Source organism: Centruroides sculpturatus, unplaced genomic scaffold (genome assembly GCF_000671375.1).
Source record: "Centruroides sculpturatus isolate CEXI.00-Female unplaced genomic scaffold, Cexi_2.0 scaffold87, whole genome shotgun sequence".
NCBI classification, from domain to species: Eukaryota; Metazoa; Arthropoda; class Arachnida; order Scorpiones; family Buthidae; genus Centruroides; species Centruroides sculpturatus.
Window position 1 is genome coordinate 624156 of NW_019384414.1, and position 16206 is coordinate 640361.

At 29.2% G+C, this 16206-nt stretch overlaps 1 protein-coding gene across 1 annotated transcript in view; it reads right to left on the bottom strand.

The window, feature by feature from the left end:
- Window positions 1-1519: 1519 nt before the first annotated feature.
- The window catches only part of LOC111619130 (glycosaminoglycan xylosylkinase-like), a 21222-nt gene continuing 6535 nt past the window's right edge, over window positions 1520-16206 (bottom strand). Inside the window, exons 3-9 of the mRNA XM_023360797.1 lie at window positions 14657-15093; window positions 14140-14226; window positions 13540-13649; window positions 8103-8274; window positions 6014-6202; window positions 2374-2433; window positions 1520-2322 (exon numbers count right to left, since the gene is read on the bottom strand). Coding sequence (XP_023216565.1) covers window positions 2115-2322; window positions 2374-2433; window positions 6014-6202; window positions 8103-8274; window positions 13540-13649; window positions 14140-14226; window positions 14657-15093 — 1263 coding nt within the window. The 3' untranslated portion in view covers window positions 1520-2114. The remainder of the gene's footprint in view (window positions 2323-2373; window positions 2434-6013; window positions 6203-8102; window positions 8275-13539; window positions 13650-14139; window positions 14227-14656; window positions 15094-16206) is intronic.

The following is a 16206-nucleotide window of genomic DNA, read 5'->3' on the forward strand; positions in this document are numbered from 1 at the left end:
TCTTATGTTACATCTGGCTCCTCGTTTACTTGTATATCGCCTGTCATCTCACCGACGCGCTCCTCCCTCCGCCACTCGACCCGAAACATTAAAGCCCATTACTGCGGGAAAAAGACTCTTTCCACCCATCCTGACAGTGAAAGGGTTTAACAACCTGTTGCCGGATCGGAAGACCTACCCCCCTTCCGGTGGTTTCACATTCTCAATAGCAACTTTATGCTAAGTTCCAAAGAATATACAACTAATTGAGAGAATAGCAAGCAATCAAATACTACAGACATTTTAATTTGAAAATTTTGAATACATAAGAAATATTTAAACTGCAGAAAAATTTAATTTTATACATTTTCTGAAGAAAATAGCACTGTTCCAGAAGAACGATGACATAAATGCTGAATTAATAAAAATTTATCAATTCCAGACTAAAAAAATTTTTTTAATGAATCAATATTTTTAGGTTGAGCCTTTATAATATATAGATTCATAATAGTTAAAATAAACTAAAAAAAAATTGATTCATTAAAAAGTTTTGGTCTTTAATAAATTATTATTAATTCAGCATTTATGTCATCAATCTTCTAAAACAGTGATATAAAGATAATTGAAAATAAATTAATAACAAATACAAATGAATCTAAAATATAAATTAAATAAGAAGCAATAGGACATAAAAATTCATGAATTTCTAATAATAAAATGAAAATTACAATATAATTTTAAATAATTAATCTCAGTTTTCATTGAAATAGCATTATCAAAAGTTCTGGTTTAATTATACATTCAACCTTAATGTCATTAACCTAAAAATATTAATCAGTATCAGTCTAATGGAAAGTTTAAACTGAAATCAAGAAAATAATTTTGTAAAAATATGAAAATATATTGCTACCATCAATTCTTACTTAAAAATCTAATAATTAATGATTTTAAACAACTTTTTTATTTTACAGAATAATTCTTACTTATTTATAAACCTGGTCATTTCTTCTATAATATATGTTAAAAATTTACTCAAAATAAAATAATTGTATGAAACTTTAATTTTTCCTAAAATAATTAAACAATCATCATAATATGACTAAATAGGTAAGTTTACATTACAAATCCATTTTATTTTTGGATAATCTCATTTTTTCTCTGTAATTATTATATATAAAGTAGTATATGAATTACCTTTCATACAAATACTTGGCTATGTTATGCAATAAGAAAATGTTATCTTCTTAGATATTTTATATTACTGTTCAGATTCAAAAAGGAAGTTAAATACAGTAATACCCCGAACTTACGCAATAGGTGGGACCGAGCGATAACCGCGTAAGTCGAATTCGTGTAAGTCGGGGTATAATTTTGCATATAAATACATACAAATAACACAAAATAAATTGTAGCTATATGTCGAACACGTCCAAACATGTAAGCTGAACAATAGTGTGGGGGGAAATGAGTAATTAAGAGTTGCGTGGCACTCAAACAAAAGACGAAGCGGCGAGATTTGAAAATCGCGTAACTCTGGATTCGCGTAAGTCGGGGTAGCGTAAGTCAGGGTATTACCGTATAATATAGCAAATTAAATTATTAAAAAAAAATTCATTTTTTTGAAAACATGAAAGTTAATAATATGACGAGCTATCTTGAGTAACTTAATTTTGCCTATTAAAGGTTATTCTAATGTGTATGAGATTAGCCATTTCAGATGATTTGAGAATGACATTGCAATCTGAACTATCACAGAAAATCAAGAAAGTCCAGATTACACTTAAGTGTAGATTCTTCTTGACAGTAAGATAATCCTTAATTGCACAACAATGTAGCCAATGCTGCCAATACAAAAAAAGTTAAAATTCTTATTGCATAAATAGGTCACATTAATAAAAATTAAACAAATATATTTGAAGATTTTATTTATTAAATCATCATAACAATACTTGTTTACAGTAAATATAACATTCAATGTTTTATAAGTATAAAAGGATCACATATAAATAGTAATTCATTTAATGTAGTTTGTGTAAGTAAAAGGTTAGTCAAATATAAGGATTTATACAAAGTAAAAAGATATCCAATTTCAATATTATGATATGTAACAAGTTCTTTTGGCATTAAAATGCATATCACACATCCACAACAACATTTGACTGACCTTTCTCATCACAGCAAACTTCTATTGCAGCCATGATTGTTTTTAATCTACGATCAAACGCTTCTAAATGATGCTTTGTAAGAACTGGTGAAATTGGATCATAAGATAAAATTTCTTTCATTGATTCTTCTAAGTGATTAATGAACATTTGAAGTCGCAAATAAGTTTTGGATCTGATTCTTAAATAATAATTTATTTTCATTATTCAAATATTTTCGTAGNATAATTACCTGCAACATTGATACAATGGTGCTAAAATTGTTAATTCATCCCAATAAGGATTGCCAAAACTGGAAGAAAAAAGTCAAAAGTATTAAATTTTGTTTTAATTCTTATAAAGAAAAACTTTATATAATTTGAAACAATGTCTTATTTTATAAAAAGATTTAACAATTAAATCTTAATATCAAAATTACATTAAAAAGTAACCATACATTAAACCCAAAATATATATATATATAAACGTAATATATATGAATTCTACAATTGGTTTTAATCATTGTTTACTAATGCAAAAAAAGGTAAAATTGTTTTTGATTAACTCCTTTCTTGTTTGGCCTCATAAGTGTAAGACTGTACTCTACACAAATCTGTTCCAATAACAATTTTCATGGATAAAACATAACTGCTTTTTTTTGTGTTGATTTCTGTCAAGCAAAGAAAGTGTTGTGTTATCATGTTTCTTTCAAGAAAAGCCTGCATTAAGGGGTTAAGAAGTTTTATTCTGGCAATTTTGATTTGTGATATATCCCATTCTGAACACCACTGATGGTTTCTTGGTTGAAAATTTCCATTACTTGTTTCTATTTATTTTACTGAGCTAAATTTTGGCTTTTTTTTTTCAGTAACTTCAATCACACAGGGATATATTAATTGAATATGTAGACTTTATTACTGTATTCAGAAATGCATTTCAGATTCAATTAACCTCTCTTCCATCCTTTTTTTTTACAGATCTTATCAAAACAAGTATCAATATTAAATTACTTCACATACATGGTTTACTTAAAATATTTATAAAAAATTTTTACTTACAGTATTTGATTATTTAATACTGATTGGTGTTAAAATTGGGCAATTAAACTAGATACATAAAAAACCTTCATAAAATAAAACAACTAAAATAAATAATTAAAATAACATTAAAAAATAAAGAACATAAATTGCTTATACCTGTATCTGGATAAAAGTACAATTGACAAAATTTAAAAAATTAAATAAATAAATAAATATAAAAATGGGTTTAAAAATCTTTTTTAAAAAAAAGGGGTGAATATAAAAGGTTTCAAAAACCTATAAAATCATAAAACTGCACTGTGTGAGAATCAACAAAATTGACATTACAACAACATAGTGTATTATAAACGAAGGGGGAGGGGTGGAAAGGATCTCCAATGGACACTACTAATTAAATAATAGTGGTTGCCAGATCTCCCTAATGGCTATACCTTCATTTAAATTTATTTTATTTTCTGTTAATTTAATAATTTCCAAATGTTCGTATAGTTTTCTTTTAATATTTTTTTCTTTCTTGAGAATTTTATCATCATCTAGTGAGACCTTGCAACCTTTTCTGTTACAATGTATGGCAACTGCTAAATTGGTGTAATTATATTCTATTGCATGTAAATGTTCTCTTATTCTAATTTTTAAAGCTCTTCCACTTTCATCTTTGTACTGATAGTTTTTGCACCTTTGTACTGATAGAAACAACTGCAAAAAATTCTGTTTACCACATTATTTTGAGGCATCATATCTGGTTTTTGATTAATAATTTATTTAGTTTTTAATATATTTTTAATGTTATTATTAAATACTGGAGCAAGAAATTAATTGTATGGTTTTAATTTCAAAAACTATAGGGAAGTAATTGAGTTTTTTATAAATCATTTGAACTTGTAATGTGTTGTTTAACTATTGTTCTAATATTTTATTTGGATAACCATTTAATTGAAAAATTCTGTAAATGTTTTCAATTTCACTATTTTGTTCTACATAACTACTTGTACATGTTTTAATTTTTGAGATGTACTGTACATGTTAAATATATTCTTAATGTACATACACAGATGTATTGGAATAATAGTTAATAACTTTACCTACATTGCAAGGTTTAATTAATGTATTTTTTGAAATTTAAGATTCTTTGAGATCTTTGGACTGTAATGCCTAAAAAAAGATAAAATGCCATTATTTTCTATTTCAATTTCAAAAGCTGAATTGTGTATGATAAAAATTGATCAAATAATTAGAAATATTTGATGGATAATACAATATAATAGATGATTGTTTTGTGAGGTAGCAGAAATTCCTATATTAGAACTAGTCTTTAATATTAACATTGTTCGAGAGACGTAACGATCGTTGTTCGTAGCTACCTGAGAAAGTCTCCTGTTACATTTTCTCGAAGGCAACATGACACTTTCTCGTGAACTATTAACCTCTGCACGACCGAAATCGTCCATGAATATCGTCAGAGATGGCCGAAAAGAGTCAGTTGCTGTTTTAGTCCTCGGAGAGGAAGTCATCGTCGCCCATTCCATAGGATAACCTTTATCAACAACCTTTTTTTTTTGTGTTAGTGCATGATAGAGCCTGGATATTTCAACGGGACATTTTGACTGAATATTTCGCCCTTGGACAAATCCTGAAAAAAGAACTATTACCTGGTTCTCCATTTGATATGACCCTGATTGGGATATCTGTTACAAAAGGTATTTATCACCATCCGAACCTTATGTGAACTCTCTCTCTCTCCGCAACAAAACTTTAGAACCTCTGTATCTTATCCATTTTATTTTTAATTAAATCCTTGTTAAGTGTTAATTGTAGTTCGAGTCTCTTCCACATGCTGTCTCTCGATCGGCTGATATTACGAATCCGTCTGTCCACTTAGTAATGATGTAGTAATTGCCGTCTCAGCTTCTGTGTTCCGATAAACACGGTGGTGTCAATCCTGACAGGGCACTAAAGAGGTGCTGACCCGAGAGGTCACAGTTTCATTGTTTATAATACTTTAACTAACCCCCAGATAATACTTGACTGTGCCTATAGTATAGAAAATAACATAGATTTTGCAGTAATAAAGTCTACAAAATAATAAGAAAAAAAAATAACAGTAACAAAGTCTACATATTCAATTATGTATCTCTGTGTGATTGAAGTTACTAAAAAACAAAGCCAAAATTTACTAGGCTTAGTAAAATAAATTAACCACTGATGGTTGATGTGACAGAAGTAAATAGTGACTATAATCCAAGAAATGGCAGAAAAATGAACGCAGTAAAACTTAAATTATCTGGACACTGTTTATACAGGTAACCAATTATCTGGAGTGTCCTCTGACTTTGTTAAAAATAATTAGTCATGTATGTATATGTACTGTATATGCATAAAAAGTAATTTTCTTCTAAATGTAGAAAATGTATATTTATTTATAGGTACATTTTCACATTTAGTATTTTATTTGAATAAAATTATATACAAATGTACATAATAGGGTGTTTGAATAGAGGAAAAAATTATTATTTTAAGCAAAAATCCAATTATCTGGATATTCTGCACATGCAGACACATCCCAATTAATTCAGAAAATTGGAGTTTTACTATATCAATCATTCAAAAAATTTGGATATATGGAATTTAAAAAAACAAAATTACTTCTCTACCAACCAATATGAAAAATTTATCGATTTTATGAACATTTCTAAGAATTTCAAATTATTTACTATAATTTATATCTTCTTAAGTCACATGAAACTGAAATAAGAATCATGAACAATGATAAACAACCATTTGTTTTAATATCTTACTAATTAAAAAAATTAAGATTTTGATGACAAAAATTTATTCATCATTTGTAAACATTACCTTTTTCCATTGTCAAGTAGTAAGATCATGCTGTCTGGAGCATCTGCAAAAACTTCATAATGGTGTCTATCTGCATTTCCAATGAGGTAGTCAAAGATTGAAGCATCAATTATGTCTAATAAGCGTGGTCCTGTCTTATAAAGTGGGTTCAATCTGACACGTTCACAGTATCCATGATCAACTTCCCATCTGAATTTTGCAAAATAGTAGTTATTAAACTTAAATTAGAGATATAAATATTTTTAAATTACAAATATTAGCAAAATAACAGAAGCAAAATAAACTAAATTTATTTAGAACAACTATTCTAATTATAATATTTGATAAATGGTTATACCGAAATAAGGTATAAATTTTAACCAGAAGTTATAATGGATAAATTCATCGCTATTCATAAAATTTTGATTTAAGAGATGTTTTTAGGAATGAGATACAATCAAATTGTAGTTACACTGTAGTTAATTCAAATTTCCACTACCTAAATCCTTTAAAATTTAATAGTTTCATACAGTTACAAGATGTATTTATGAAACCAATTTAAATTTTAGAGGATTTGATCCATAACAAGAAACATATCCAATTATAATAATATTTCAATAAATAAAACTATGAATTATCAATACAATTCAGCCAGCAAGAAATAATTCATTAGTGATGGAACAACAAAAATGTAATAAAATACTACATATAAATGAATAGGACAATGCAAAATTACTTCTTCAAAAGTTACCATTCAGCTTTATTTATTATTAACACAAATTTTAAAAAAAGAAGCAGTAAACATTTCATATATTGAATAATTAATACAATTTGCCTAACAAAAGCACACATTTCACTTGTCATTTAGTAATGCTTGACTTTTCTTGTTAGAGAACTGTTGTGTGTTTACTAAATAATTATTGTTACTCCAATTTCAATGACATAAATCTTAGGATTTGAACATAAACTAACAATTAATTTTTAAACAATGTAAATAAATTAAATTTATATTGGGCAGAAAAATTATGTATATAATACTGTATTGGATGTAAAGATAACAACGTAAATTCTTCTTAAAGAAATTAATAATTGTCAAAATCATATTGCAGAATAAAAGTAAATTTATTAATGCCATTAAGAGCTTATTAAATTTTAAGGAAAGATATGTTTTTCAAAATTATATCAATGAGAATTAATATAATTTGACAAATGAACCAAGACAGAATAACATTTTGTAGTAATTCTATATGAAAAAGTTTGTCAAATGTCTCATCAGGTTACATAATAGAATATGCAAGTAAATAGAAAATTTTTACAGATCACAATTATGATAATAATTTATCTAATAAGTTAATCTCCCTTGCCAATAGTAGGTATATTTTATTGTTATTATTTATTTTTAAATATTCATTTTTTATCTAACATACATTTTATTCATTAAAAACATTTGTAAATTAATTTCTGTATTTTGAGATTAGAGCATAAATAATATCATTACAATTAAAACAGTAGTTCTTCAATGAATCATACAACAATTTTCTAATAAAATCATATGTTGTTAAATGACAAGCAATAATTAAACTTATAATGGAAATGGACACTTATAATGGACATTTATTATTTCAACACATGAAAAATTTACCACATTTGAAGAATCTATTATTATTAACATATTGTAATTATTTAACATTATGTTATTAATTAACATGCTGAAATAGTGTTATTAATTACATAATTATACCATCTTTAGGTCAAATTATGTAATTTATCTAATTAATTGCACTATTATAGTCTGTTAATAATCAATTAAAATCTTTGGTTATCTGAACATATTGGATTATTATTTAATGTATGTATTTTGTTTTACATTGCTAAAAAATTAAAATCATTGAGTAATAAGTTTTGAAATGGTATTTTATTACTTTTTTTATTACTTTTGACTTTTTATCTAATTAGACTTCTACCAAAGAATGAAGTATTTTTCATAAGTAAAAAAGTTATTTTTATTGTTTGTGTTAAAATTTAAACAACAATTTCTTTTTAAGTTAAATCAATCATTTTAAATAACATTAAAGTCATCCACAAAAATCTTATTTCACCTCTTTCCTACCGAGCAGAAATATTATCTCTATATGTTCTTTGCCACGGATGACGATATTTCTTAAGCGTAAATCTTTCTGGTAGCCATAATATTATAGCACCCTCAATTACATCTCCTTCACCACAGGCTGGATCTGATGGTTTGCAATAATAGCAATGGCCATAAAAACAACTGTTGTTATCTGTAAACAGATTATAACAAGCATTACATTATAATAAAAATTTAATAAAATAGTTTATCATATAGTGTATTGCATTTTCTATTGATGTAATTAAAAAGAGAAATTAAGTTACGCTGAAGAAATTAACTCAAATAAATTTACTAGGAATATATTACTAATAAATTTATTTTGAAACACTATTTTATAAAGAAACTTTTACAGGAAAAAGTAACAAAAAATGAAGTTTTTCTTTCAAGAATATTTAAAAACATAGTCAAATTGCTGTATTTATTAATAAATTCATAAATTTTTTTATTTGGTTCCTTTATTGACTTTACTTTTGTTTACATTATAATTCAAAACTTAATTTATTATGGTAAGCACATGGATATGTCTTATTCCAGACTGTCTTTCTTTTCTTTATAAAAGATAAATTTAATTTTGCAAAAATTTAAATGAGAAAAGGATTAACTCTTAATCCATATGCAGATGTTAAATATTTTACTGTATGTGATGAACTTAATTAAATATAAAATTATCATCATATACATTACTATATTATAACCACTGTTGTATGTTATATACAAGGTGGGTTCAAAACTTTGGGAATATATTTCTGGTAGGAATAATAACAAAAATGAAAAATGGTCCTATTAGAATATGTCCAAAATGCACTGGTTTCAGATGGGAGGCACTACTTGGCATCACAAGCTGCATACACAGGATATAACAGTGCAGAACAGTATGGCATACTGTATGTATTTCAAGCAGGGTCAAAGTAGATGTTTGAAGTGTCCTCCATGGGCTTCAATGCCAGCTATCACATATTGTCAGTTCAGGATGCAACCCTTTTGAATGTTCCAGCCTATATCCAAACCCCTGTATGCTATCTGCAAAGCATTACAGGTAGTATTGCATTTTGCTCCAATATCAAGTGAAAACTTTTTCTGTGCACACAACACTTTCCAGATGTCTCCACAAGTAAAAATTAAGGAGGGTGAGGTCTGGCAACCGGACAGGCCTCTTTCAACCAATCCACCATCTACCAGGAAAAGTGGCAAGCAGAAGTACCTCTGCACTAGTCCATTTCTGGACATATGTTGATAAGACCATTTTTGTTCTTTCTCTGCCAGAAATCAACAGCTGAAGTTTGATCCCATAGTTTGGAACCATCCTGTATATGACATAGCTTTTCTGACAGATCAATATTGTAAATATGTATGTAACATTTTAATACAAATAATTTTAAAAGTACTGTGAGAATCAAACAAGTAAAAGGAACAACTCTAGGATGACATCATCAGACGCTAATATATGTTATCCTTGAATTGTTTTTCTTTTACTTGTGTCTTAATTCTTCTCAAAATTCTCTCAGTTTGAAACTCTGATTTCTCTTTCTTGGAGAATAAATAAATGGTCTATCTGGCCATGTGAAATGTGGATATCCTCTTTGTGGAATATCTCTGTGCACTCAATTCTTGAGACTTGCAACATGATCAATAGGTCGTAGATTTTGATTTTGGTGTGCTTCAAAAATTTCTATGATTGCTTGACTGATTCATGCATCTATTATCATTTTGACAGTTTACTTCATTTCTTAGTTCCCTTATCTGTTCTTGGGTTCAACTTAGAGTTGCCTTTAACTCTATATTTGGCTCTGGTGCAGTTCTTTTGGAGTCACTTACCATTTTTCATAATTGTTCTGTGTCTGTTGGTCAGTTGTTCTATTGTTTCTTCACTTACTGTGGCTTGTATTGCTTGATCAAATGTGTCGAGTTCTCAGGACATCACCTGTCTCTTTAGCTTGTCATTCAGCCCATTGAGAAATAGTATGTGCAGTCATTCGTCTAATTCCTTTCTCTGACATTGTTGTATAATTGCTGTTTATTCACAGCCTCAGTTGTTTGTTCTATAGCCATTTCTGAGGCTAATATTTGCAACCTAACTGCATATGTTTGCACATCTTTGTCCTTTTGTTGCATGCATGCATAAAATCACTGCAATCTAAGCAAATATGGTTTCCATTCAAATCTTGCACCATAAACTTTTTGAAATCATCATATTTCTCTACTTCCTTCATTCATGTATCTTTCCATGCATAATCTTTTGCAATCCTTGTTAATTTTAGCTTTGCAATACATAGACATTATGGTTTTGACCATCCTGTTAATTTTGATATTTCCTTTAGTGCCTCGAAAAATTTGCTTATCTTTGGACTGGTTGGATATACCGAAGATGAAGGTATCAAAGGTATCATTCTGTCTATACACCATCTAGGGTGAGTGAACTTTCAACTATTTCTTCATGTGAGCATCCTGGAGTGGTTGTCTCCTCTCATTGCCACCCATTTTCCCTTAAGAACTTTTTAATTCTTCTAGAAATTATCAATCCCACTCTGACACCACTGTAAGGTTTCTCTGATGGTGTGTTAATTCTGACACTATTGTAAGGATTGACAAGTGACATCCAGGCACCAATGTGAGATTCTACTACAGTTGTCCTTCTCACACAAAGTAGGTTAAGCTTACTACATAAAGTTTTGAGTGTTTTTCTGGATGGCAATACACGGTCTCATATGTGAGACTAGGAGTAAGAGGATGAAGTAGGAAAGGATGAGATTCAGTTGGAATCGATTAACTCAACACAGTTTACTGCACTTAAACATTTATTAGATGACATGAAAGTTGGTACATGTTTCATAGGGTATTTCACAAAGAGTGAGAGATTACAAATTTTTGGTACCTCACAAATCAGAACTAGAATTCTTGTTGAGGATCTTTGGAATGTAGTCCTTCAGTTAGCAGTTTGGGAGAGAATCAAATAAAGGGATGATGATGATGAATCCAGTGGCATAGCTTAGTGGGAGCGGCCTGCCCGGGCAGCAAAATTTCACAATAAATAATATCATCTTGTAAAAATTTGAACCATTTCATTTCATATTTTCGTTGCACCTACGATTCGGACCGATTGAAATGAGCACGGAATAGTGTTACCATCCAACTATTAATTTTACCTGGAAATATCGTGTGCAACCTGTCAACCTTTTTTTTTTATTGCTTGTACGATTCATTTGGTCAGCGATTTTAAAAAGGTGGCAACACTAGCACAAAATTTTTCATTACTTATTCTGTGACGAAACTGAATTTTAGTTTTTAAATTGAGATACCTAAATAAGGGGACGGCAAAATTTTCCTTTGCCCCGGGCGACTGACACCTACGCTATGCCACTGGATGAATCTGAGAGTACAGAAGAGCACTAATCCAGAAAGTAACAAAACACACTAAACTGAACAGTTGAAAGAATGGGCAATGTCTGACTGGAATCAGCCATTCCTCATCATATTCAAAGCAGCAAATACCTTAAAGGTGACTAAAAGTTGCAGGAAAGGTGTTACTACAGACTCTGAGAAAGCATAAGTTGACACTTTCTCAGAAAGTTGACATATACTATTTTGTGATGTCATCCTTGAGTTGTTTTTTCCTTTTACTTGTTTGATTCTGACAGTATTTGCTCATTTATTCTTGACTGAATTTATAGATTTATGATTTAGATATTTATAGTTTTATAATGATATTATGTACTCTTTCCCTGAACATATTTAGTTTGCAATCCTCAACATTACATGTTGAGGATACTCAACATTATCACTTTATGATACACTATACAGTATTTGTTTTGCAATACACAGGTTGTCTAAACAGAAACTGAACTTTTGCTCTAGGAAAAAAAAGCTACAAGAAATATTTTTATAAATATGTTTATTTATTAGAAATAAGATCCCTCTGCAACAATACAATGTTCAGAACAAGTAATTAGCATTTCAAAGGACTTTTTCAACTCTTGTTTGGCACCTGGTTCAGTACTGCAGTCACAGCATCCTTAATCTTGGGAATGTCCTTGTAACGAGTTCCTTTCATTGAAATTTTAAGTTTTGGAAACAAAAAACAGTCACAAAGAGCCAGATCAGGAAAACAGCATGGATGGTCTAGGATTACAATATCTTTTTCAGCCAAAAACTGACAAATGACAGTACTCTTGTGCGAGGGTGCATTGTTGTGCAGCAGTGCCAAGCTTCCTTGAGCACAATCTCTGGCTGTATGCATAAAATTTGGTTCCAAAGATGTTCTAAAATACCCAAATAATATTCTTCTGTAACATTCTGGCCATTTGGGACAAATTCTTTGTACATGGTACCTTTCGAATTATAAAAACAGATGAGCATGGCCTAGACCTGCAATTTTTGAAAACAATTTTTCAGTATGGGCTAGTCTGATGACTTCCATATGAAACTGACGTTTTGTCAATAGGTCATATTGGTACCACCATGTCACACCACCCGTAACAATATTTTTGAGAAAATTTGGATTGCAGCAAATCGTTTTGATGATGTCCTGAGCATGATGAATGCAGGCCTGTTTTTGTTATTCAGTGAGTGAATGCAGAACAAAGTGGAAACAGACCTTATGTTTGTTCAAATGATTATGTAAAATTATGTGAACAGAGTCCTTTGACATTCCCAACTCTGCTGACAACATTCTACAGGTTACATTCAGACTCTTTCCTAATATTTGATGCACTTTATCAATGTTATTGTTCATAGTCTACATCTTTGGATGACCACTTTTCAGACTGTGTTCAATTGATTTCTTTAGTCAATTCAAATCTTTGAATTGTCTAAACCATTCACAAACTTATATGTTTGGCTTAGGCAATCATTTCCATATACTTGTTTCAGTAACTTAAACATTTTGGTAAAAGTTTTCTTTAGTTTTATGTAGAACTTAATGTTGGCACATTGCTCCTTTGCAATTTTCTGACAAGGGTCACAAAATAACTCTTAGGGTGCGACTATGCAGATGTGAGTGAGCAAGCGAGAATATGTGGCGAGAAGAGGCGAGACACAATAAATATCAAAACCTGTCAGATATGTGCGAGAACCAGAAATTCGCTCTCGCTAGCGTTATTTCTCGCTTCTTGTTTGTGCATGGTTTTCCTTTGCGAAAACTAAATTGCTCGCAACCTCTTGCTCGCTCTAAATTCACGTCTGCATAGTCACACCCTTACATTTCACTCCATACAAAGGATTATTATGAACTGATTCAAATCTAATTGCACACAACTGATAACATAAAGTTCAATTTAGAGTAATATTTTAATTTCATGATTGAAACGTGTCACTTAATTAACAATTTAATTTATACAAATAATTATAATTAACTAAGTAGCTATATTAATAAAATAGAAATGTGTAATATAATTTTTAAATTCATATATAAAATAACTACCTTGTTTTGTAAAAGTTTTCAATAATGCAGACGAAGCAATTGGTTTTATTTCTGACTGAAGATTAATTTTTCTACCAACTGTAAGAGGAGTTCTGTTGAACCCTAACAGCCTATAAATATTTATATTAAAAACAATATTATTTTTATTTTTATTATTAATAAAATGAAATTTCATAAATAGCAAATAATTACAAATGAAAATGCATTACAATTTAAATAAAATAAGATACAATTAATAATTCAAATATATTCTTACATTTTCTGACCTTTATGGTGAAGTAAAGTAACATAGGGTCATCAAAATAACTTAATAAAATTTATTAAAATAATAATTACTATTATTAAAATTTAATCATAAGCTTTTTGTCACCAATGAATTGTTTAATTATCACAAACTTCCAATTGGTGGAGATCTAGGAGACTTATCAAACTGTATTGGAGTGACAAAATAATAGAGATTACATCATTAAAAGACTAATTTTATTTGTGGAATGTATATCAGTCATATGTCGATCCTCTTTGGCCACTTTTATATTGTAATGATTTTCGTTAAAAACTTTATTTTAAATATTAACAATTGAAAAAATAATAATCACTTACCTGTTTAAATGAAAAGCTGCAATTTCTCCATTGTGTCTATCTGCTCCTGCATATGGTTGCCCTTGTATAATATGATCTCTAGGAAATCTGATAGATAAAATTATACTATTAACTTTATGTTAAAAATCTAAATTTTAACATAAGCATACTCCATGTTATAGCTATTCAACTTATGGCACTTCAGAATTTGAGAAAATAGCAATTCAAATTGTCTTTAAGTTGTAATGCTTGCTTCCATATGGCTCTTTAGTGCAGTGGCATAATACTGCTGTTCAATTGATTTAAAATATTGATGTTGATTTTGTCTATTTGCTATGTTTCTCAGTTACACGCTGATTAAATAAATATTAAACTAGTTATAGCTTTTATTTTACTATGTTGGTGTGATTAAAACTACCAATAAGTTGAAAAATTCAGTTCTTTGACTTGCACACATTTCCAAGTCATGCTAGCAGTCTGAAACCTAAGTTGACATAACCCTGGAATATGTCTTTATATAGAATAAAAGTACAAATACCTTTTGGGTTTAAACACTACTTTCTGTTGTCCTTCAAGAGTTAACATTATTTTTAGCTGAGTTCCTTTTCTGCCGACATCTGCTGAAATTATTTTACCCTCTACCATTTGAGTTACAATACTTCCCATTTCTTTACTATGATCTGGATGAATTTCTCTAGAAGTTACCCAGTTTGAAGCTATTGTCCATGGTGATTGTTTTAATTTAATCTTCATTTTAAGGTCACTGCATAAATAATCTAAAATATTCTTGTAAGACAAACTCTTCTGATATTTAGTAAAATTCATATTTTGTAATTTGGCATTTATCTTGAGGCCAGTCAAAGTAGCAACATTAGAAATTGGAGATTGAAATCTTAATCTGATATTTTGATTAGAAACATGTTTTCTCTCCAAATTAGTCCTTAATATTGAATTTACATTATGCTCCATAGATGTCTGAAATTTGATAAAAGAAATTAATGTTAGTATATTTTTAAGAGTAATTCAAAGAAAATAAATCTTATTTCATTGCAAAAATTAATATGGAAGACTTATGTTATTAATAATATACATTATATAAGTTGTTATGCAAAGATTATTGTTATAGTTTCTTCTTTTTTTGAGTGATCCAAAACAAAAAATTTCACTTAAGCCCTAGTACTTTTGGGCTTTTCAGCTTATCTTCAGTGGTACCAATATTAGAGAATGGACTGGAAAGCACAAAAGTATGAAGGTTTAACTCAATTCTTTTGTCACGATATTCGAAACAGCACAAAAAAAAACTGTGTATTTAAAGAAGTTGAAAAAAAATTAATTTTAGTTTACTATGGTTTGTTTATGACAAGCATGATGCACAGATAATTTCAAAATTGTTAAAATTATTTTGATTGAACTTCTACAAATAAACTGTTTGAATAGTCTATTAATTAAGATAAATAAAAACCCATAAAATGAAAATCTTTCAATTATGTATCAGATATTTAAGGGAAAAACTGCAGCAAAACAGTTAGCCTACTTCTAAAACCAAAAGTGGAGAATAACTCAAATTTATGATTTCATTAAACTGATTCATTTGAAATATTTCAGTGTGGTTAGCAAACTTAAATAAGTATAACCCATGTTAGCCTAATAAGGCACATTTTTAAGAAATAACTTATTATGATATATGCAAAATTATGCATAAATGTGATTCACACTTAGTTTTATTTTAGCTACAACCAACAGACTGCCGAAAATCTATCGGGCTAGTTTTATGCTAATTATTAAATAAATTACATAATCAATTTGGTACTAGAGGTAAGCGTTAGGCGCCATCTCTTATTAATATTAATAATTATAAATAATTTTTAATTAATTTAAATAATTTGGAACCGCTGGGAGAAAAAATCGGCCCGGAGCGGGACTCGAACCCACAACTCCTGCTTACCGTGCAGATGCGTTGCCAGTTACGCTACCCGGACCTCCGATCCGATCTCCTCTTCCAGCGTATATAATCTAACTACTTAACCATCGACGGTTATTACAACGCCGGCTGGGGACACATTCAGTGCCCACGTCCTACTTCCCATA